This window comes from Leptopilina heterotoma, unplaced genomic scaffold (assembly GCF_015476425.1).
Source record: "Leptopilina heterotoma isolate Lh14 unplaced genomic scaffold, ASM1547642v1 Lhet_17, whole genome shotgun sequence".
Lineage (NCBI taxonomy): Eukaryota > Metazoa > Arthropoda > Insecta > Hymenoptera > Figitidae > Leptopilina > Leptopilina heterotoma.
The window spans coordinates 2,965,940-2,990,397 of NW_025110886.1; the positions used below are offsets into that span (position 1 = coordinate 2,965,940).

Consider the following 24,458-nt stretch of genomic DNA (forward strand, 5'->3'; position numbering starts at 1 on the left):
AAAATTTTAATAAAATTTATGAAAATAGTTGCATTTTTGTGAAAAATGCAAAGAAAATCGTATTTCAAATAATTGAATCCCTGTCAACATTTTATTATGTATTTATGAAAATAATTGAATTTCTGCCAAGAATTTTATTAAAATTATATTAAAAATAATTGAATTTATCTAAAGTATTTTATTTTTTGTGAAAATAATTGAATTCTTGAGAAGAATTTTATTATTCATTAGAATAATTGAATTCCTACAAATTTTTTCGACGAATGATATTAAAATTTTTGAAAATAATTTAATTTTCGCAAAGAATTTGATAAAAATTGTCTTAAACGATTGATCCTTGTTGAAAAAATTTTATAAAAGTTATCATATTTAAAAAAAAAATTCCAGCGAACATTTTTTAAGTTTTGAAAATAATTCAATTTTCTTATCTTGTAGAATTTTATTAAAATCATGTATATTCAAAATAATTGAAATTATTTACAGAATTTTATTACTTATGAAAATAATTGAAATTTTGCTAAGAATTTATTAAAATTGTATAATTTGTAACTTCTCCAAAATTTAATGTTTCAAATCGATGGCCCCAAGCTATTTCATACTAACTCGCCCGCGAGTTAGTATGAAATAGCTCGGGGCCATCGAAATGTTTTTTTACTAAAATTCTTCTATAAATGAATTATTTTTAATAATTAATTAAATTAAATTAAAGTAAATTAAAACATTTAACTAATTTCAGAAGAATTTGAATTATTACAATTTTTTAAAAATCTAAATTCTTTAGAATTTCTAATTAAATTCATTCAAAATTGAAATTTTATAAAATTATTCATTAAGTAATTTATAACTTATAATTTTATGATAGTTTTTGAAGAATTAAATTATTTAAAAATAAATTATTGTCAGAAGTAGGGTTTTTTATAAGAATTCGTGGTAATTTCGTAGTTTATATTTGTCAAACAAAAAAGAGATCAGAATTTAGAATTTTCTTATGAATTCTAAAAATTTAATTTTTTCTTTTACTTTTAATAAAAATCCCTGACTTTTCCCTGAATTCCTTGACTTCCCTGACCTGTGTCAACCCTGAATAACATTTTAAAAAGTGATTTTTTTTACTAATTCTAAACCAGGAAGTTCTCAAGTAATTTCATTATTTTGTCCCGCGTAAGAAACAGGTGAATTTTTGTTTCATTACTAAATAAAAATAAAAATACATTTGTAACTTTGTTATGATTTCCAATATTAAAGGGGAAAAAATCTACTTGAAAAAATGAAAAGAAGAAAATGTAAGAAAAGTAACGTTACTCACGTCATCACCTCTGAACGCTTGCTTAGTGTGTGTCAATTGCAAAAATCTGGCGACAGGTAAAACATTGGATCCAGTATACATGAGAATAAAATAAAAGACACCTGTTAAGTAAATCTTTGATATTTCAGGATTGTCCTTTAAAATTTCACAAAGCAAGGTGGCGACTTTCTCAACCAAAACTGGATCGAATGTCAGCAAGAGTTGAACTAAATGTGGCAAACACTGCGGATCAGACAACAATCGTTTGACGTGAGGCAAGGGCCTGATAATTGCGTTGTCCACATCTCGACTTGGAAAGTATTCGCACATTTTTATCAAAATATTTAAAATTAAAGTGGCTAATTCACTTTCGTTTATCACAGGAGTTCCTTTAGCAACCAAAGTCCACTTGAGTTGCGGCACTTGTGCTATGATTCGCCAGCTGTCTAAAGCTTGGGCCCAAACTTTCGTTTTATAAGTAATCTTCCCCGAAATGTAGAGATCCTTTAAATCCTTCAAACGAAGTGGTCCTTTTCGTTTATCGCCATCATTGTAATACCATTCTTTCTCCGCCGAACGCTCTTGATCGGGACCAGCTTCTATTACATTAGTCTGTGTGGGAACAACAGCCCTGGATGTGTGTAAATGAGCTAAAGTTAATAGATCTATGAGCACCCGCACACCATTTTGATCCAAAATATCTTTTACGTTTCTTCTATGAAGAATGAGCTTGCTTATAAACATCACTAGTCGGTCGCGTTCCATTTTATCGGAACAACGTTCCAACATTCCAACAATGTATTTTGTATCAGAAAAAGGTCCAATGTCTTCGTAGTAACGACCATAAACTATGGCCATTGCTTGTAGACAAAGACATTTCATTTCCACCTTATTCGTCAATAAAAACCTGTGATATAAATCATTGAAAAACTCATACCTGCGTGAAAAAAATACTTTTCGTTAAAAAATTTAATAAAGTAATAATAATCAAAATTTCTGAACTGGGACACAAACTTTTTAAATTTTCATTATATACATAATTTGTTTTACAAAAAAATTAATTTTTCAATTATTATATACTGGCAAATGATACGCGCGGAACGCGGAATTCCGTTTATTATTATTTTGTAAATTAAAAAACTTTATATTTTCAAGAATATCAGGGCGGATAAAAATCATTTTTTATACTATTTTTTTGTTCGTTTTTTTAGTATTAAAAATTATAAAATTGATAATAATAGGGTGGCTGCAAAATTTCATTTTAGAATTCTCTGACATTTCCTGACTAATTTTTCGTTTTCCCTAATTAACAAATTTTTAAATTATTTAATATTCTGCATTGATAATTAAAAATTTAATAATGCTTTTTAAGTAACAATTTTATTTATAAAGAAAAAGATAAGATAATTAAAAGTTGTTGGTTAAAAAATTTTTTAATGTCTTTAAAAAACTAAAATGACATAATTATCAAAGTTTTTTACTTTCTGGTTACTTTTGATTAAAATTCCCAGACTTATGAAGAATTTTTAAAAATTCCCTGACTTTTTCCTGACTAAAAGAAATCTCTGATTTCCAGTTTTTTCCTAACTTGTGACCATCCTGAATAAAAAATACATTTATATAAATTCTTGTTATAATAAAATAGGTTTTAAAAACTTTAGGAAACTGTAACAGAATACTGATATTTAATGCTTCTTTAGCTCAAATATAAAATACTGATTTCTTATCTTTCAATAACTTCAGTCAAATAAACAAAAACTAATAATTGTGATATTCTGATATTCATTATATTATCTTTGTAACATATTATTTTTTATTTTTTTGAATTCAAAACTTTAAACAGAAATACTAATTTTGCAGCCTTTTCGGTTCCTATTGCATTTTGATTTAAATCATTGCAGCCCTGAAGAAATACATCAATTTTTGAATGATTATACAGATTTAAAATTTAAAGAATTCACTCATAAGTACATAATATTAAATATTCTTGTTTATTATTATTCAAAAATTTTAATAAAAGTTGTGGCAAAAAATTTCATTATTCTCATGAATAATAAAATTCTTTAGAGCAATCCAATTATTTTCATTACAATTTTAATAAAATTTCTAGAAAGAATACAATTATTTTTAACAATTTTGATGAAATTCTTTTTAAAAAATCATTATATTTTCATAATTTTTCATAAAATTCAATTATATTCAAAAATTCAGCTATATAATTCTTCGAAACAATTAAATTATTTTTATGAATTGTAAAATCTTCCCTAAGAATTCAATTATTTTAATAAATAAAAAAATTCTTCTCAAGATTAAAGATATTTTAATAAATAAGAAAATTCTTCTCAAGATTTAAAATATTTTCATAAATAATAAAATTCTTCAAAGGAATTCAATTATTTTCATAAATAATAAAATTCTTCAAAGGAATTCAATTATTTTCAAAAATAATAAAATTCTTCGCAGAAATTCAATTATATTCAAAAATTAAAAAAATGTTTTGGAGGAATTTAAAAACTCTAATAAAATTGTTTAAAAGAATTTAATTTTCTATGAATAATTTTAATATAATTTAATAGGAAAATCGTTAACTAATTACAATTAATAATAAACACGATTATTTTAGAAACTTAAAAGAAATTTTTCTTGAAATTCAATTATTTTTAAAATTTTCAGTAGAAATTATTATAAAAAACTTCATTATTTCCAAGAAAATTGAAATAAATACTTCAAAACAATTCAATTATTAAAAACAAGAATTTGAATCAAAATCTTGCCAAGAATTAAATTATTTTTAATACAATTTTAATTACATTTTCTCGAAAGAATTCAATTATTAAAAACAAGAATTCAATGATTTTCAGTAAATCGACCATTTAATTATTTCTGAAAATAATTGGATTCTTGAATAGAATTTTATTAAAACTTTTTTAAATAATTGAATCCCTGCGAAAAAATTTATTATTTCTACAAATAATTGAATTTTTGTAAAATTTAAAAAAATAAGTGAATTTTTGAGAAGAATTTTATTAAAATTGTATTTAAAATAATTGAATTCCTGCGGAAAATTTACTATTTATTAAAATTATTGAATTCTTTCGAAGAATTTAAAAAAAATGTTCAAAAATAATTTATTTTCCCTGGAATTCAATTAAAATTGTATTTAAAATAATTGAATTCCAGCGAAAATTCAATCATTTTTCAAAATAATTGAATTATGTATTTGCCCAATTTTCAAAGGTACTAAAATTTTTTTTTGTAAATTAAAGTGTAAAAAACATAGATTATTGTAGTTTTTGAATTTTTTTCGTAACTATTCCAGAAGTCATTTAAAACCTTATTTGTTTAATTAACAATTTATTTTGCATAAATAATCATGAATTTTTAAAAATTTTGTTATTAATAGAGGCATTATTTTTGTATATCACTATCAAATATTATTTAATTTTATCAAAAAACAACTAAGCAATAGTGAATTTTCTAAAAAGGTTCTTTAAAGTTTAATTGTTTATAACTAATTTGAAAAATTAAAATTTTTGAAAACGCATTTCGGGAATGTTTTTCTACCATCCGGCTGTAATAAATTATATATAGACAGAATGTAAATTTAAAAAATTTGTTTTTGTTGGTCCAGTTCTGAAATTCTGACTCAATAATGTCGCCATCGAATAAAGAAAAAAATTACGATTTTCTAATTGGATTATCGGGACTATCCTTCTCCAACAATAATCGTAAATAATAATCTCCAATTTTCACTTCATCCGACAAACACTGGTATTGCACTTCGAATTCCCGATGATTCCAAGCAATTAACATCCCACCAGACAAATCTTTATCGGTTGAAAATGCTCGGATTTCGTTTTCTAATGATGTTCTCAATTCTTCTCTTGTTTTATGATTCCAAATGAGATTCGGCAATGCGTGATCTTGATTGAATTTATAATAAAACAATTTCCAGTTGGCTTCGGATTTTATTCTTTCTCTTCGTTTTCTCAAAACAATTGGTCTCTCCTTTATTTTTTCTTTACGCTCAAAACCAATGCGAGTGCCCCAATGTTGAAAAACATTTTCCACTTGTTTCTCAAAAACACGCACTCGCCGTTCAAACGCTATCCACTGAGGACTTTTCATGTTTTTCGCCGCATGATCAATGGCAATTTTTAAATTGTCACGATTATTCAATCTTTCTTCCTCTAAAAAAGAATCGGGAACTTTTTCTTCAGAGTCAAGGTAACTCAGTAATCCAATAGGCTTAAAAGAATGATAAATTATTAAGTAAGCTATCTAAATACTATTCGATTAAGAAACATTACAAAATAAGCAGAATTAAATATTTAGAATCAAAAAATAAATTTTTAAATAGAAATATAAAATAAAAATTAAATTATTGTTTATTAGAAATTGAATTTATGTATTCAAACTTTTGTGTACCATGATTCTTTTGAGTAAGCCCATTGCTACTGGATGTCCAGTGATCCATAAACCCACTAAATGCCTGCAAAGTTGTCTGTGAGCTAATAATCGACTGTCACTTCCAACAGTGAATAAACTATTTAAAAGATGTCTCGGTAAAGCTCCTTCAGCAAGAGCTAATTCTTGCATTTTCGCTGCCATCTCTTGAGGTCCTTCTTCAATAATTGCTCTCATAATTAAACCTGCCCCTTTGACAATAGCCAAAGAAGGATGCTGAAATAATTTAAATAACGATCTACCGCTTGACGCTACCATTTCCAAAAGATTATCAAAATGCTTGCCATCAGTAGTTTCGCTGTACGGAATGCACAACGCAAAAGTCAAAAGATCAAGCATAGCGGAAACTACGAGAGCACCAGTTCCGTGATTCTAAAACCAAAATTTCCATTAATATACATGACAATACTAAAAATAGATATAATAATACTAATAATAATAATAATAATATATTTATTTCATTATATTGCTTTCTCGTTAGAAGTTTCCTCATGGAGAAAGCATTAAAATTTTTTTTTATTTTTTCTTATCGATTTATGCAATATTTGCTAAACTTTTTTTTATAATTATAATCCGTCAAATCTTGAAAATTTTCTAAAACTTTTTAATTATATTAAACAAATTTTCCTATGTGTGTTAAAGACTTACACAAAAACAACAAAAAACAAATGTCAATTTTAAAAATAATACGAAGGATTAATTTTATGAATTTCCAATAAAATCTATATTTTATGTGACCATTCGATTATTTATAATGTAAAAAAATTTAATTCTATAACAACTAAAATTTTTAGTGTAAAAAAATTTTTGGTACAAAAGTCACAAAGACAATTTGTGAGTATTTTGCAAACTTCGCACTTGATAATTAATTTTAAAAAAGTAGCAAAAAGTAGTTTTCAAACTAAAAAAAAAATTAGTAAAAAAGTAGCTATCGAAAAATTAAACTTTGACGACAAAAAAAAAACTCGTTTTAGACACTTTACAAAACTGACAAAAATTACATTCTACATTTTATATTTTCCTGACTTTTTCCTAATTTTCATCAAAAATATTTACTTCTTTCTTATCCTGATGATAAATAATTGAATTCCTGTAACGAATTTTATTATTCATGAAAGAATTTAAATATTTATAAAAATAATTTAATTTTTACGAATTTAAATAATTTAATTCCTGGGAAATTTTTATTATTCATGAAAATAATTGAATTCTTACGAAGATTTTTACAAAAAAATTTTAAATAATTCAATTCTGCTTGGAAATTTTATGACAATCGTAGATATTGTAAATCATTGAATTGCGAAAAGTTTTTAAAAATAATTAAATTTTACAAAGAATTCTATTAAAATTTTTGACAATAATTGAATGTCTGTGTGGTATTATATTAAATTTTTTTTAAAATAATTGAATTCTTGCGAACGATTTTATTAGAATTTTTTTAAATAATTGAATTTCCAAGAAGAAATTTATTAGTTTTAAAAATAATCGAATTCTTGTGATAAATATTATTATTTATGAAAATGAATTTAGCAAAGAATTTTATTAAAATGCCTAAAAACAATTGAATTTTCGGGAATAATTTTCTTCTTTCGAAGAATTATTTATGTAAATAATTGAATTATATCTTTAAAAAATTTAATTAAAATTGTATTTAAAATAATTGATTCTTTTCGAACAATTTTATTAAAACATATGAAAATAATTGAATTCCTGTGAAAAATTCTAATATCTTTGTTAATAATTGAATTCTCACTAAGAATTAAAAAAAACATTTTTTTAAATAGGTAATTGATTTTTTCGTGAAATTGTCATTCAATTTTTAAGAATAATTACATTTTTTGATCAATTCTGTAAAATTGTATTAAAATTAATTGAAATATACGATAAATTTTATTATTTATAAAAATAATTGATCAGTTGCTAAGAATTTTATTATTTATGAAAATAATTGAATTATTGCGAAAAATTTTATTTAAATGTTTAAAAAGAATTGAATTTATGTGAAAAGTTTTGTTACTTTTTAAAATAATTGAATTCTTCATAAGAATTTTATAAACATTGTTTTAAATAATTAATTTTTTTGGAATATAATAAATATTATGAACATTTTATTTTAAATAATTGAATTCTTGTGGAAAACTTTATTTGTGAAAATAATTAAATTTTTCGATTAATTAATTTAAAATAGTATTAAAAATAATTGAAATTCTTCGACGAGTTTTATTATTTATGAAAGTAATTGAATTATTGCTTAAAATTTTTTTTAAAATTTGAATTTCCATGAAAAATGTTTTTATTAGTGAAAGTAATTGAATTATTGTGAAGAATTGTATAAAAATTTTGTTAAATAATTTTTTTTTTGAAATTTTTTTGTTAATGCTTTTCTAAATTAATTGAATTCCTGTGGAAATTTTATTATTTATGAAAATAATTGAGTTTTGGATGGATTTTAACAATTTTTTTTTAAATAATTGAATTCTTTGGTTTTAGTGGCTGAAATCTAAAAAAGTATCCAAATAGCAGAATAACGTAAAAAAGTAGTAAATAGTAGGTTTTAGTAAATGAGTGCGAAGCCTGATTTAAAAATTTTTTAAATTTAGAAGCCAAAATTGAAAAAAGAAGACAATAGGGGAAAAGGGGATCAACTGTGATGGTTGCGTATTTGCAAACGCTTTCTTGACACCTTGGGGGTACTTGGGATACACATATATATAATTTTGGACATTTCATCAAGAACTCATTAGTTATGTAACATTTCTAAAAAGAAAATTTGTCTAGAATATTTTAAAAAAATTTTAAATTGAAGAATTACAAAGCTTTCTCCATGAAAAAGTAATAAAAATTATAATAATAATACACGGAAAAGTTTTTAGGTGAGTTGCTGTAACAGCAACTTGCCTCAAAACTTTTCCGTGTAATAATAAAAATAATAATACAGTGTTACAAAGAATATCATTAAAATATAAGTCTGAATTTCGAGATTTGTTCATGTGCTGGTAGTTTGCCTCAACATCAACAAATGAGGCCTTGGATCCAATAACTCGCCCGACGCTCGAAGACACGCGCTAATACCAGTCGGGTAGCAGTGAGTGGCCCAGAGGCGCTCACTGCTCACTGACTGGCAGTTGCGCGTACCTCCGAGCGTCGGGCGAGTTATTGGATCCAAGGCCTCAAATGTTTTTCAACAAGCATTTATTTGAAAATATAAAAAAATATTTAGGTTTATATTAGTAATAAATTACATTTCCAATTTTCATTATTAAAATAAAGAAATCAAAATCAAGGAAAAAATATAAAATTTAAAGAGCATAAACCTACCTAAAACGGTGTTTTGCTCTAAAATGAGATTTTTGAGGGTGCATCGAAAATATGAAATACACCATTCTTTTTAATTTTTCATTAATCTACATCACTCATTAATGTATGATGAAAGTAATTTTTGGTATAATTTCTTTTTTGTAACACTGTGTAACAATAATAAAAATGGAATAACAAGACATTCTAAATAAAAAAAATAAAGATATTCTTACAATGTGACTAAGCCACATATCCAAAAGACTTTCCAAAAATTTGTTATTACTTAAAAGGCTACTCTTATTCAACTGTTCTTGTCGTAAATCACAATCATCATGCATAGGTTGCATCAGAGCACATATACAGTCGATTGCTGCTTGTGTCACTCCCCAATCCTGTCTTTTTAAAGCTTTTACCACTCTGCCACCAATCGCTTCTCTGAAACCCGGCATACTTGTAAAAGCTGCAAATCCAACTTTACTTGCTATCAATCGCCTGATGGCGTGAAATTGTGCTTCCATCTCATAAGTAGTTTCCACTTCTTTGTTAACCAAGGAATTCAGTGCACTGAGAATTAATTTATCTTTGTTCTCCGTAAAAAGTCCTCCCTTAAAATAAAGTAAGTGTTTTCATTAACTCAATTATCACAATTTTTTCCTTTTCCAAATAGGTTTTATAAAACAAGTTATTATTTATAAATTAAACCAAATAAATTTTTCTTATTAAAAAAAGAATTTAAAATTTTTAAAATTTCAAATTTTTTAAAGATGAATATTAGAAAAATAGGGAGAAAACGATTAAGAAAAGTGCAGTGCAAAAAATAAATAAATAATAGCATTTTGCTTTATACTTTCAATAAATGATTTATGGGTTTTTGTTGAATCTAATATAGATCTTGAAAACACTTGAAATTTACATTTTCTCAAAATAAAACATTTTTTTATTCTTTTCCAAGACGTGGGACCCCAATAATTTTTTTTTGAAAAATGATCATTTTACATTCAGAAACTAGTAAACAGGGTTGCCACAAAAATTTAATTTTGTTTTTTCCTGTCTTTTCCCTGATTTCCAGAAAAAATTTTGACTTTTTCCCTGACCCTGAAGAATATTCTGATTCACTCCAAAAATTATTAGATACTCAAAAAAATGTTCTATTACTTTTATTTACGAATCTCTTTAATTGTACAATTATTCGAAAACATCAATAACTTCTTTTTTGAATAAATATTTAATCATTATTATTTTTCTATAGGAATTAAGATTTTGAAATTCAAACCTTCTGAAATACAATAATAAATTTAAAATGACAGAGTGATAAAATCATTATTTTATATCATAAAAATATTGTATTCTATAAATTCAAATTTTCAAAGATTTTAATTTGAACCCTTTTCAAAATTCAAGCTATAATGCTTTTAATATTCAATTATAATTAAAAATTTTAAGTCAAAATAAATTCTTTCGGCGAATTTAAAAAAAAAATTTTAGAATAAATGCAATTTTCTATCATTTTATTTAACATTGTACAAAAAATAATTAAAATTCTGCGATAAGTTTTGTTATTTATGAAAATAATTGAATTCTTGCAACGAATTTTATTAAACATTTTTTTAAAGAATTGAATTCCTGTGAAGAATTTTATTTGTGAAAATAATTGAATTCCGGAGGAAAATATTATTATTTATGAAAATATTTAATTGCTTGTGAAGAATTTTATTCAAATTTTTTTAAATAATATTGAATTTCCCAGATTTTTTTAAAGACTTTTTAAAAATAATTAAATTCTATCGAGAAATTTCATTAAAAAATTGAAAATAATTGAAATCTGACGAAGAATTTTATTAAATTTTTTTTTAAATAATTGAATTTCTGTAAAAATGTTTATTTTTGAAAAAAAATTGAATTATTGAAAAAATTTTATTAAAATTTCTTAAATAATTGAATTGCTTCGAAGAATTTTATTTTTTACGAAAATAATTGAATTGTTTCGAAGATTTTGACAAATATTTTTGACAATAATTGTATTCCTAGAAAGAATGTTATATTTTGCGATAATAATTGTATTCTATGATCAATTTTTTTAAAATAATTTTTCAAACTTATAAAGCATTTTATCAAAATTTTTAAAAATAATTGAATTTTCGAGAAAAATATTATTATTTATAAAAATAATTGATTTCTTGCGAAGAATTTTATTCAAATTTTTTTAAATAATTGAATTCCCATAAAAAATGTATTATTTGTGAAAATAATTGAATACTTAAGAAGAATTGTATTGAAAATAAATGAATTGTATAGGAAAATTTTATTAAAATTGAAAAAATTTTTCAACTATATCTTGTGAAGAATTTGTTCAACATTTCTTTATGTAATAGAATTTTTAAAACAATTTTTTTTTTTTAAATTTTTCGAAATAATTAAATTTTTTAGAACTATTTTTTTTAATTCTCTGAAAATATATTTGAATTCTTTCGAGAAACTTCATTAAAAAATTAAAAATAATTGAATTGGTTCGAAGAAATTTATAAAAAATCAGTAAGTAATTGAATTCCTGTGAAATTTTTATTTAAATTTTGTTTAAATAATTGAATTCTTTTGGAAAATTTTATTAAAATAGTAGATATTAAAAATAATTGAAATGAGGAAAATTTTTGAAAATAATTGAAATTTTGCCAAGAATTTTATTAAATTTTTTGAAAATAATTGAATTTTGGAGAAGAATTTTATTATTTATAAAGATAATTGAAATTTTGACGAGAATTTTTTTAAATTTTTGAACATAATTGAATTTATGCGAAAAAGTTGATCACTTTTGAGAATAATCAAATTTTTGTAATCAGTTGTTCTTAAAATTTCTATTAAAATTCATTAAAAATTGATATTTACCAAAATTTTAAATTGAAACCTTTGAAGTTCATCTATTTATGAAGATTGTAAACGCAACTCTTTTGAAATCCAATTAATTTTGAAATTTTTGAGTAAAATTATTTATTGAATAATTTCTAAGTAATAATTGTATATGATAGTTCTTCAAGAATTAAGTTATTAAAAAAGAAATCATTGTCAGAAAAAGAAAAAATTGAAGGTTTTATATCAGAATTCTTGGCAATTTCATAGTTTATGAGGCAAACAAAAAAGACTCCGAAATTTAGAATTTTCTTATAAATTCTAAAAATTAAATTTTTTCCAGTACTTTTCATAAAAATCCCTGACTTTTCCCTGAATTTCCTGACCTGTGGCAACCCTGGTAAAAATTGAAAGAAAAAAACGCTGGGGTTTTTGAGAAAATTCGATTTTCATTTTTACAGAAAAATTGCCACCATTTTGTTAAATTTCAACATTGTTTAATTTAACTTGTGGGTTTTAAAAGAGCATATAAGCCACGATTAAGGATTTAACTTCGTTACATAATTTTTTTCTGCAAAACAAAGAAATACGGGTCGTTTAAAATTGTCTGAAAAACAATACATTTCCAATGAAAAATGATTTTCTGAATTAACTGTACATAGCCTGTTTGAATTGAAATAGAATCGACCGTTATTAAAAAAAACACATTGGAGAAAACCCTCGGCTGGATCAAACTCCCCCAAAATACGTAGAGTTAAAGATATACTTAAGATTAAACAATCTTTTAAAATTCTATTAGTTTTATAACACCTTCAACTGACTAAAAATCTTGATCTGCAAAGTTATAAGAATGAAAATAATTTTTATATAAGTACAGTAAGAAAGTTGTGTTAATGTTGTTCCAAAAATATGAAATTATGTAATTCTATTCAGTAAGAAAACTTTTAATTAATATCAGAACAAGTTTTTGTATATTAATAATTTTTTTTAAATTCATACCTCTTGCGTTATGAATCGAAGGCCACTGTAGGGAATGTTTGCGTTAAACCTTTCTAAGACTTCAGCAAAACTTTTGCCACCTGGTAATTGTTGAAGGAACTTGACGTGATTGTTTTCCACTTCCTCCTCCACTGGAATATTAAAAGGTCCTAATCTCTTTCCACGAGCAATGGAAAACATTCTAATGTGAACGTCTCTATTGCCTGATGCTCGAACGCCATCAAGTAAAGATGCCAGTAAGGAATCTCTGTCGGTTGCTATATAACTACGAATCTGGCCATTCACATATTGAATTGAAAATAATTGAGGATTCATCTGATCGCGAATTAGAGCAAAAACGTCTGATAATGGTCTCAATGTACATATACTATAAGTTTGTGGATCTCTCTCTAAAACACACGTGTCCGATAAACAAAGTGTCCTTCTTTGGGGATCTAAATGCCGTGGGGAATTTTTATGTACAGTAAATTCAGAGACACTTGTTATATGTTCGTCTCCACTGAACTTGCCAAATCTTTGAGAGACAAAATCGTCCAACTGAATCGGCTCTTTTAAGACTTTTATGCTAATACCCAAATTGTTCGATGAGCTTTCTAGTAACTTTTTCTTAATCTCTTCCATATGTTCCGATGCGAATAAATGTAAGCGGCCAAAGCCACCATAAACTATTACGAAACCATTTGGATAATCTTTCACGGAAGCCAATCCTTCAAAATCTTTGTAGCAGTAACTTGCCAAAATCATATTTGTTGCAGGATCCAATTGGTCGAGACTGAAAGAAGTAACTTCTAAAACTACTGGCAATCTTGTGTCCGACCAATGATGCTTGTAGGCTGAAAATTTCTGAAATCAAAAAGCTTCACTTTACTTCAAGGTCTTAAAAATCTAATGCGAATAGTTTCGGTAAAAACAAATTTCAAATTTCGCACTCGATAATTAATTTCAAAAAAGTAGTAACAAGTGGCTTTCAAACTAAAAAAAAGTAGTAAAAACGTACCTATCGAAACATTAAACTTGACGACCAAAAAAACTAGTTTTCGACACTTCACAAAACTGACAAAAACTCCATTCTATATTTTATTTCCCTGACTTTTTCCTAATTTCCATCAAAAATATTTACTTCTTTCTTATCCTGCTAATAATTTAAATTCCAGCAACGAATTTTATTATTCATCAAAGAATTTAAATATTTATTATTAATTTCTTGATCAAAGGTCACAACAAAAAAAACTCCAACGATTATAAAAAGGACTATAATATATTTAAAAACTTAATTTAAATATTTATAAAAATAATTTAACTCTTGCGAAGAATTTTATAAAAATTTTAAAGAATTGATTTTTTTCGACTAATTTTATGCAAATTCTAATTTAAATAATTAAATTCCTGAGAAATTTTTATTATTCATGAAAAGAATTGAATTCTTATGAAGATTTTTACAAAAATTTTGTTAAATAATTGAATTCTGTATGGAAATGATATGATAATAGATATAGAAAATCATTGAATTGCAAAAAGTTTTTAAAAATAATTAAATTTTACAAAGAATTCTATTAAAATTTTTGACAATAATTGAATGTCTGTGTGTCATTATATTAAATTTTTTTGAAAATACACTACCGTTGGGAATTATCGATACGGCTGCACGCGCACGGCCAAAAAACAAATGTCAGAAAATTAACAAATATACCATTCGAAAGATTATTAAATTCTACGATTAATGATACATGATTGAAAATTTTAATAATTTATACAAAGATTGCAGCAATCGATAAATTTGACAAAAAAATTTGAAAATAAAATTGTTTTGGAAATTTTTTCAACCCCTGCATATTTTTTAAAAATTGTAGAAAAAATTTGAAACTTACATAGGTGTGATCATTCAAGTCTAATATTTAATTTAAGACCAAAAGGGTTCCAAAATCTTAATCGGTCAGCGAGATATCATTATAAACGACCGAGCATATTTTTTTACAAATGAGGCATTTCACGTCAGAAATATCACGATTTGCAAAGGGTCTGCCGATTTTCGCAAAACTTCGTGGGATTATAGTTCTATATAAGAGACTTCTTTCCCCCAAATTTTTTTTAAAAAAATTCAAAATTGTTGAAGATACGCCATTTTGAATTTTAATATTAATTTTATAAAATTTTGAATTTCTCGAAATATTGTTTATGGATTTTTATGAAATTTACACATTTTTCAGGTAAAAGTATGTACTTTAAAATGCAAATAAAGTTAATAAAAAAAATTCATTTTTAATTAAAAAAATTAAAAAAAATTTTTTTAAAGAATTTTTTGTTTATTTACTCCTCTCTGAGAAAATTGTTATTAACATATTTGGATTCCTTATGAATTCACCTTTAATTTCATAAAAAAAAATTGATGGAGACTCAACTGGTTCCGGAGATATTGAATTTTTTGTAAAAAATTGTCATAGTTACAGAAGCAATGCACGACTGCGGTAACGTACTACGCGACTTGTGCAGTATGGTGCTATGGCGCGGCGACGCTTTTTTTTACAAAAAATTCAATATCTCCGGAACCAGTTGAGTCTCCATCAATTTTTTTTATGAAATTAAAGGTGAATTCACAAGGAATCCAAATATGTTAATAACATTTTTCTCAGAGAGGAGTAAATAAACAAAAAATTGTTTAAAAATATTTTTTTAAATTTTTTTATTTAAAAATTAATTTTTTTTTATTAACTTTATTTGCATTCTAAAGTACATACTTTTACCTGAAAAATGTGTAAATTTTATAAAAATCCATAAACAATATTTCGAGATATTTAAAATTTTATAAAATTAATATTAAAATTCAAAATGGCGTATCTTCAACAATTTTGAATTTTTTTTTTTTAATTTGGGGGAAGGAAGTCTCTTATATAGAACTATAATCCCACGAAGTTTTGCGAAAATCGGCAGACCCTTTGCAAATCGTGATATTTCTGACGGGAAATGCCTCAAATACATTGAATTAGTCGATTTTGAACGGTTTTTGGCTGAAAATGCTCGGTCGTTTATAATGATATCTCGTTGACCGATTGAGATTTTTGAACTCTTTTGGTCTTAAATTAAAGATGAGATTTGAATGATTACACCTATATAAGTTTAAAATTTTTTCTGCAATTTTTAAAAAATAGGGTAGTTGCACCAGTGAAAGAATTGACACCAGTAAAAGAACAAATTGATTATTTATCACGATATTTCACAAATTATAACTTTTATCACATAAAAACATATTTTTTAGTTGGGTCAGAATTTCTCAAACGGATCACCTAAAACTAAAAAATTTTCTTTTTGAACCAAAATAGTTTTTTTTGACGCTTAATATGGCTAAGAAGAATCCCTAAAAATATTAAGCCAACAAAATTTTTTTTGTAAAAGTTATTAACAATTGAATTTTTTAGTACTGCTAAATTAACAAATTTTTTTCTCGAGTTCCAGTTGACGGATTTTAAAATTAAAATATGGGGTTTTTTTGTCTTGAATTGCACTATTTGAATATATTTTTTGTTTTTAAATTTTTTTATTTTTTATAATTTTTTATATAATTTGTTTATAAAATGTTAATAAACAAATATGTTCTTCACGTCCTAACAAAAAAATTAAAATTGTATTCTATTCCTTAAATGTCTCCGAGTCTAAAACCGTTTCGAAAAAAAATGAGCCTCAATTAGAAAAAAAGTTATTAATTAAAAACTGCAGCTGTGTAGAGCTTTACATGACGTTAAACTCGCTCCGCGCACATTGGCGTTTTTTACAATTTACTGTTCAAAATTGCCTGTAACCTACAGATTTTATCGGATTTGCATGGGCTTGGTCTTAAATTAAAGGGGATAAAATTTCTAAGAGATCCCACTAAACCAATTTTTGAATTTTAAATTGTTTATATTTTTTTTGTTACTCAAAGTTAACAATTTACAATATTTTTAGAAAAAATCATGTTTATTTTTTTATTTTTTTATTCCAGATGATTGGAATCAATTTAAATTAGTCCAGTATGACCACCAGACAAATAATAATGTATAATACAATTTATTTAAATTGTTGCAAACAATGTTAATTAACAAATAGATAACTTTAGATCTTTTTTATAAAAAAAATTTTTTTTTGCAGACAAATTTATGTTTATTTAAGTAATCTATGTCGATTTTAGTAAAAAATTATTTTGAATTTAAAAATTATTATTATTGTTTTTGACAATTATTATGAACTATAATCAAGGTTCTTTAACATTTGTAAACGTCCGAGCATGTTTTTTGACAAATGCATTGAATTAGTTAATTTTGAACGATTTTTGGCTGAAAATGCTCGGCCGTTTATAACTACAGTAGAGACTCCATTATCCGGATTAATGGATGCTGGCACTTGTCCGGATAATCAAAAATCCGGATAATCGAGTAAAGTACGAATTAAACAAATTTTTGATTCATAATTTTATGTATTTATTTGCATATGTATTAAAATAAGACTGAAACAAACTAAAACTTTTAAAGTCAACATTAATAAATATTTCAAAATATTTACATAAACATTTTCTTAAAATAATTAAAACACTTTAAAACGCAACATTTCGTGTAAATAAATTTAAAATAAAAGTTAATTAACGGCTTGAGACCTTATAAACTTTATATTAAAAAAAAAATTTTTATTTTAAATTTGTCCGGATAATCGAATATCCGGATAATGGAGTCTCTACTGTATATCTCGCTAACCGATTAAGATTTTTGAACTCTTTTGGTCTTAAATTAAAGATGAGACTTGAATGATCACACTTATGTAAGTTTCAAATTTGTTCTACAATTTTTAAAAAATGTGCAGGGGTTGAAAAAATTTCCAAAACAATTTTATTTTCAAATTTTTTTGTCAAATTTGTCGATTGCTGCAATCTTTGTATAAATTATTAAAATTTTCAGTTATGTATCATTAATCGTAGAATTTAATAATCTTTCGAATGGTATATTTGTTAATTTTCTGACATTTGTATTTACAAAAAAATCGTGATTTAAAGATTGGTATGTTTTTGGGCCGTGCGGTAGTGTAATTGAATTCCTAAACAGCATTTTATTATTTATGAAAATAATTGAATTCTTGCTTATAATTTTATTAAAAATGTTTTTAAATAATTGAATTTCCATGAAAAATATTATTATTTGTAAAAGTAATTGATTTACAATGCAATATGTAGCTGCCTTAATGAAAACGAATATTGGAACGTGTGTAAGACAAGGAAAAAAAGGAATATTTGTCCCAGAGTGTGCAGTGGGATATCTCATAAAAAAAATTTCTTCCTTTTGTAATATTTACAATTTCCCTGACTAATTAAAAAATTTCCTGACTTCCAGGTTTTCTCCGACCAGTGGCCACCATTCAATGAATTATTGTGAAGAATTGTATATAAATTTTGTTAAATAATTGATTTTTTCGAAATTTTTTTGAAAATGCAATTCTAAATTAATTGAATTTCTGTTGAAATTTTTTTGTTTATTGAAATAATTGAATTTTGGATGAATTTTATCAATTTTCTTTTAAATAATTGAAATCTTTTGAGAAATTTTATGAAAATACTAGATATTGAAAATAATTGAATTTCGAATATTTTTTGAAAATAATCGTATCGTTTTAAAGTACATATTTGATTATAATTGAGGGGCTGGATGCTATAATGTGTTACGCGCCATGTTAAGTGAATGGCGCGTAACACATTATAGCATCCAGCCCCTCAATTATTGAGAATAGTTTTTTGATTTCTAGTATCTAGGTGTGATTGAACAAAAATATACTAAAAATTTTTTTTTTCATTTTGACACTGTTACAGAATGAATCGATAAATATTAATTAATTAACAAAATTATTAATTAAACAAAATTTAATTATACTATTTTAAAATTTACGTTGACTGGCTCAACAAAGACAAAACTTTATCTGATTCATTCGAGAATAACTTAAGTACTCTTCGTGAAAATTCAATAAAATAATTCTTGGTTTAATAAAAATTTAAGTTCGGTGACCCCGAAATTTAAATTTTGAGATTAATACAATTAAAGTTAAAAGAAGGAACTACAATTTTGATCCAGGATTATCACATGTTTTAAACATAAAATAAATTACTGAGGAATAATAAAACAAAAAAGAGAAATAAATAGGAAACGAAATTCAGAAGTAAGGAAATTGTAATTTGTTCTCACAGGTGTGGGTCATTTGACACCTGAATCAGCGTTTTAATTGGACTATCTAAATATAGATAAATAAGACTTGGTGAGTCGAATTTTTATTATCTAAAATATATACACACACACATAAATTAAAGAAAAAAGAAGATTTGTCAGAAGGAATATTAACTGAATATTATATGTATAATAATTGTTATTTCTTTTTTTTGAGAAGTAAATGTTTTCTAAGTGACATAAATATTTTTCTAAGGATAATATTTTTATTATAAACTTAACTCAATATAACAAGGGATTTTAAATAGAAATATGGTAATACTGATAAATATTGTTGAACTTCGACAAGAAAAATAATTGATTTTGAATAAAACTAATATCATTATAATTGTATACTAAAAGTGTTATTTTTTTTTCGAGTAGGGGAGAGTCTCCAGTTGTGAGACACCTCCAGTTGTGAGACAGTAAATTTTTTTTAACATGCAATATTAAAAAGCCGATTGGTTTATATAAAAACATTTCTTTTTATATGAGCCAACTATTTCGTGTACACCGAGGCGGATATATAAACTGTTTTTGTTAAATACCAACACTGTGTGTGATAATCGACTAAAAAGCGTTTTTTCAATAAATGCAAAGTACTTTTTTTGCAATTTAATTAATTGAAAAAGGTAAATGTAATGCATTTTCTTTTAGTGTTTTCCTTATATTTTGTGATGCAATATTGCATTGTTCCAATCTGCGGTTGAAAATAATTTAATTTTCCTTTTTCAAAATAGCGCCAATTTCTGGGTGTGAGACACAGCATATCACCAGTTGTGAGACGGTGTCAACACCCATCTGGGCAGCATAAAAAATACTACTTTGCAGGCATACTATTTAAATGTTGTTTTGATTCTTTTTTCTAGTATTTTTGGGCATGTCAAGTGGAAAAAAGTCAATTGATTCAGAAGAAATCAATTTTAATGCTCTTGTTGAAGCTATTAAATTGTGTTTATTTGATAGTCATATTTTGGCAAATAAATATTATTATTTAGTATATAATAATATATATTATTAATATATTTAATTATTTCTACTAATCATAACGTTTTATGTCAAACTTATTAAATTTTAGCAATTTTTAATGAGTGTCTCACAACTGGAGACATTTTTTTTTTTTTGAAAAAAGCGATGTGTTCGGAAAATGTATCGTAAAATTTTTTGAGTTCATCGAAACACTATACTTTCTTTTAATAAAAGTTGCGTATTTCTGTTACCTTTCGATCGGTGTATTTTATTTACAATTTCGTTTGCCCGTTTACAATTTACGGGTCAAAAATGAAACCCGTCTCACAACTGGAGACTCTCCCCTACAATTTTCCTTTTGTTTCCTAATTTTTTATCATAAATACCGTCTAATCGGAGCCGCTGAATAAGAGCGTACTTAAGAAAAGTATCCACTACCCTTATTTTAAATTAATGAATTATTTTATTGAATTTTCACGAAGAGTACTTAAGTTATTCTCGAATGAATCAGATAAAGTTTTGTCTTTGTTGAGCCAGTCAACGTAAATTTTAAAATAGTATAATTAAATTTTGTTTAATTAATAATTTTGTTAATTAATTAATATTTATCGATTCATTCTGTAACAGACACGCCCATGAAAAAAGGTATTAAAGTGTCAAAAAATCTCGAATAGTTAAACAATTTGTTACTTGGAGGTTCCTGAAGTTGTGGAAATATAAACAATCGTCATTTTCAATGTTTTACAAAAATTTGAATAACTTCTAAAATAATGAACGCTTTTTAATAATCTTAAACTTATTTTAAAGGTTATTTTCTACATAATGAGAATTATTTATAGGCATTAACGTGTAATTTTTTTCTTAGAAAATGCAGGTCGTCAAACTTGAACAATAAAAATTCAAAAAATTTGAAACAATCTTATTAATTAAAAATATTTAAATAAAATATTGGCTAAATGACTTCTGAAAGATCTTGTTCTTTTCAAAGTGTTATCATCTTTCAAAAAATAAAAATGAAAAAAATTTGTTTTCATAAATTTTAAGTTTTAAAATGTTTTTTATTCACCTGAAATTGGGTGGTTTCTCAATTTTGACCGATGGTGTAATTGATTTATCCCAAAATATATAAATTACAACTTGGATTTTGAAATGTATACGTACCCATACTTCTTTAGGTTTCTCAAAAAACTGAAATCTATACTTTAGAGCTTCAGTTAACAAATGCGATCTATGATCCGAGCTGAATTTCATTGTTTCAACTTTACGATCTTTGCGGATTGTAATACTGAATTCCAAAGAACCAACTTGATTGCGATTTGTAGGTTGAATACTAACGAAATCTGCATATTCCCATTTATTAGTAACTTCCAGATTATTAGGATTATATGTGGTAATTCCCATAGATCCGATTGAAAAAATTCGTTTATACCTTAAACATATTAAAATTAAATGAAATCTCATGTTTCCTTAAACATTGAGGTTAAACAAACTGTAAAACATATTTTTTATTTTACATGCTATATACATGTCGTGCATACACCTCTTCACGTGTCTCCAACACGAGGTTCATTATTTACATTAATTTTGTATTGATATTCTTTCAAGTTTGAATTTTTTGAAAAATTTATTTACAATCTACGAAAATTTATCTATCTTTACATAATCTTTTAATGCTTATATTAAAATTCTTCTTATTTAAAAAACATATTTAATTTTGTCCTCGAGTTTTGGTTAAGTAGCATGTATATTTTATAAATATATCAAATTAAAGTTGAGAATCTAACGATTATTTTTCACTTATATTTGTTTAAAATAAGACAAAAAAAGTTATTGAAATTATTAATTACATAAAATAGTATTATCAATGCGAGTAAAAATTCAAATTCATCTCCGAAGCCTCGTTTTCTAAATAATATCATATTTTTTAACGTTTCAAACATAATATATAATCTATGTAAAAATATTTGAAGATTAAAAATAAAAATATTGTTTACAAAAATTGTAATATTTCTAAAATTAAAAAAAACGAGAATTTTTCTATTAAATTATCAATTCATCTCCGAAGCCTTTTTTATATTTGATAGGCGTTTTGTTTTTAATTTTTTAATCATTGTTTTGAAATATTTAACCCTCAAATTAAATTATTTATTTAATAAAAATAAAGTGTACAAGCAAGAAGTGTAATAAGTTAAAACATAACAATTTATTATTTAAAACAAAATTCCTACCGAGTTTTTTTATCATTAATTTAAAAGTTATAAGAGTTATAATTAATTAAACTTAACCTCTAGAACATATGATAATAAAATGTTGCTGGAGGTCGTATTTCTGGAAATTAATTTTGCGCAACTTACATTTTTAGATTTATAACATTTATTTGTGAAAAGAAAAGTAAAAAATAATTTAATTTTTTGGTAAATTAAATAAAAAGGGTTTCAGGAGAATCACCCATATGGAATTTATATTCCATTTATTATTATATTATATAATAAACTCATTTATTCAAAACTTGATTTCTGTCTTCAAAGAAAAGCCTCTATCCAGTAACATTGTGTAAATGTTGTATTATTCGATGTACCTATATTACTTTCTTCATTCTCAATATTACATACTTGTTATTGATATATATATTATTAATTTTGTTTTCTGTAATAAACAGATTTGGTAGATACAAAAGATTAATTTTCCAAAATATTGTTTTTTACTTGGAGAATAGTGATATCAGAATTATTTTTTTCATACTGAAACTTTAACTTTTAAAGCGCCAACCTAGATTTAGTTTAAATTTTTTTTTAATATTGTTACATGTGTAAATTATTAGATTTAGGAGTACTATATGTACAAAAGGACATGTCGCATTAATAATTAAATAAATAAATATTCATTGTTAAGTCGAAAAATAATGTATAAGATGAATAATTTAAATAAAGAACAAAGAGGTTATAAATTATAAAATACTCACTTTCCCTTCCATGAGTGCTTGGTGACAAGAAAACAAGCCACATCTTGATTATCCTTGATTGGTGTCATTATGACATATCTTATTATTAAGTAGCAAAATTCTGCGAAAAAAATACTCTTTATTTGAAATATTAACAGTATCAATAAATTGTTATACAGAAATATGGGAGGGAATGCAATCGGTGAAAATATGACAATAAATAAAGTAAGAATGGATTATTACTTCGGCACAATTATAAATTTGAGATACTCACAAGATAATAAAATATTAAACTGATTTATCTCATTTGAGGTGCACATTATATATTTTATTTCGTCAGTGTTTAGAAACGGCAGTCATAATAACAGTGGGTGTATTAAGCTTATCAGCTGTTGACAATCTGTAAAGCACGAAGTATAGAGACTATAGAGTAACAAACTAACCAAATCTAACGAAATTCGACACTGTGAGGCCGCAGTCCCATGGCAGCGTTTTGCGTTGCGTTGTAATGAGAGAGAATGCAGCAAACATATATTTGCGTCTTTTTTTCTCCCATTACGACGCAACGCAAAACGCTGCCATGGGACTGCGACCTCAGGGTGCGATCCCATGTGAGCAAAATACGTCGACCGAAAGCAGAAAATCATGAGTGCAAAAGAGATAGGTAGATATTGTTGTTCTTTTCACTCTCATGATTTTCTGCTTTCGGTCGACGTATTCTGCTCACATGGGATCGCACCCTGAGGTCGCAGTCCCATGGCACCGTTTGCGTTGCGTTTTGTAACTAGGCCATGAGTGCAAATATAGCGAACATATATCTTCATCTCTCTCACACTTATAGCCTAGTTACAAAACGCAACGCAAAACGCTACCATGGGACTCCAGCCTGAGTGGTCCGTGAAAGCATTGTGACGTCAGCACGGAAAATTAAGCAAGTTCTACAATGGTCACGTCACGACAGAAACACAAGGGACGCATGCAACAGAATTAACATTTAACAAAAACCTACAACCAAAATTGTCATTCAACAGAATTGACATTTAACATAATTGTCATGCAACAGAATTGACATTTAAAATAATTGTTATGCAACAAAATTGACATTTAAGGGGGGGTAGGTATGGTATAACGGGCGAAAAACACTTTTTAAACATTTTTTTTTGACGAAACTACTAAATATTATTTTCCAATCCTTTTATTATCACATTATTTAGTAACTTTTGAAGTATGTTTATAAATTTAAAAAAAATATCTAGAAACAACGGAGTTGCAGCCACTTTAGGCAGGCCATGTAAAAAATTGTTCCTCTTACGGTGTCTCGGATTAAAAATCTTAGAATCATCTGAAACAATCAATTAGAAGTAAAAAAATAAAAATAAAGAAAAGGGGAATTGACATTTAACATATTTTAGCACGATTTTTAAATTGACAAATAAAGGTACAC

General features: G+C 25.2%; 1 protein-coding gene across 1 annotated transcript in view; it reads right to left on the reverse strand.

Annotated features, from left to right (window-relative positions):
* LOC122499573 (dnaJ homolog subfamily C member 13) overlaps positions 1 to 23,433 on the reverse strand; it is a 55,272-nt gene extending 31,839 nt beyond the window's left edge. Inside the window, exons 1-8 of the mRNA XM_043608014.1 lie at positions 23,289 to 23,433; positions 23,036 to 23,135; positions 21,235 to 21,502; positions 12,893 to 13,735; positions 9,283 to 9,654; positions 5,714 to 6,124; positions 4,968 to 5,533; positions 1,307 to 2,222 (exon numbers count right to left, since the gene is read on the reverse strand). Coding sequence (XP_043463949.1) covers positions 1,307 to 2,222; positions 4,968 to 5,533; positions 5,714 to 6,124; positions 9,283 to 9,654; positions 12,893 to 13,735; positions 21,235 to 21,502; positions 23,036 to 23,103 — 3,444 coding nt within the window. The 5' untranslated portion in view covers positions 23,104 to 23,135; positions 23,289 to 23,433. The remainder of the gene's footprint in view (positions 1 to 1,306; positions 2,223 to 4,967; positions 5,534 to 5,713; positions 6,125 to 9,282; positions 9,655 to 12,892; positions 13,736 to 21,234; positions 21,503 to 23,035; positions 23,136 to 23,288) is intronic.
* Between the last annotated feature and the right edge of the window lie 1,025 nt (positions 23,434 to 24,458).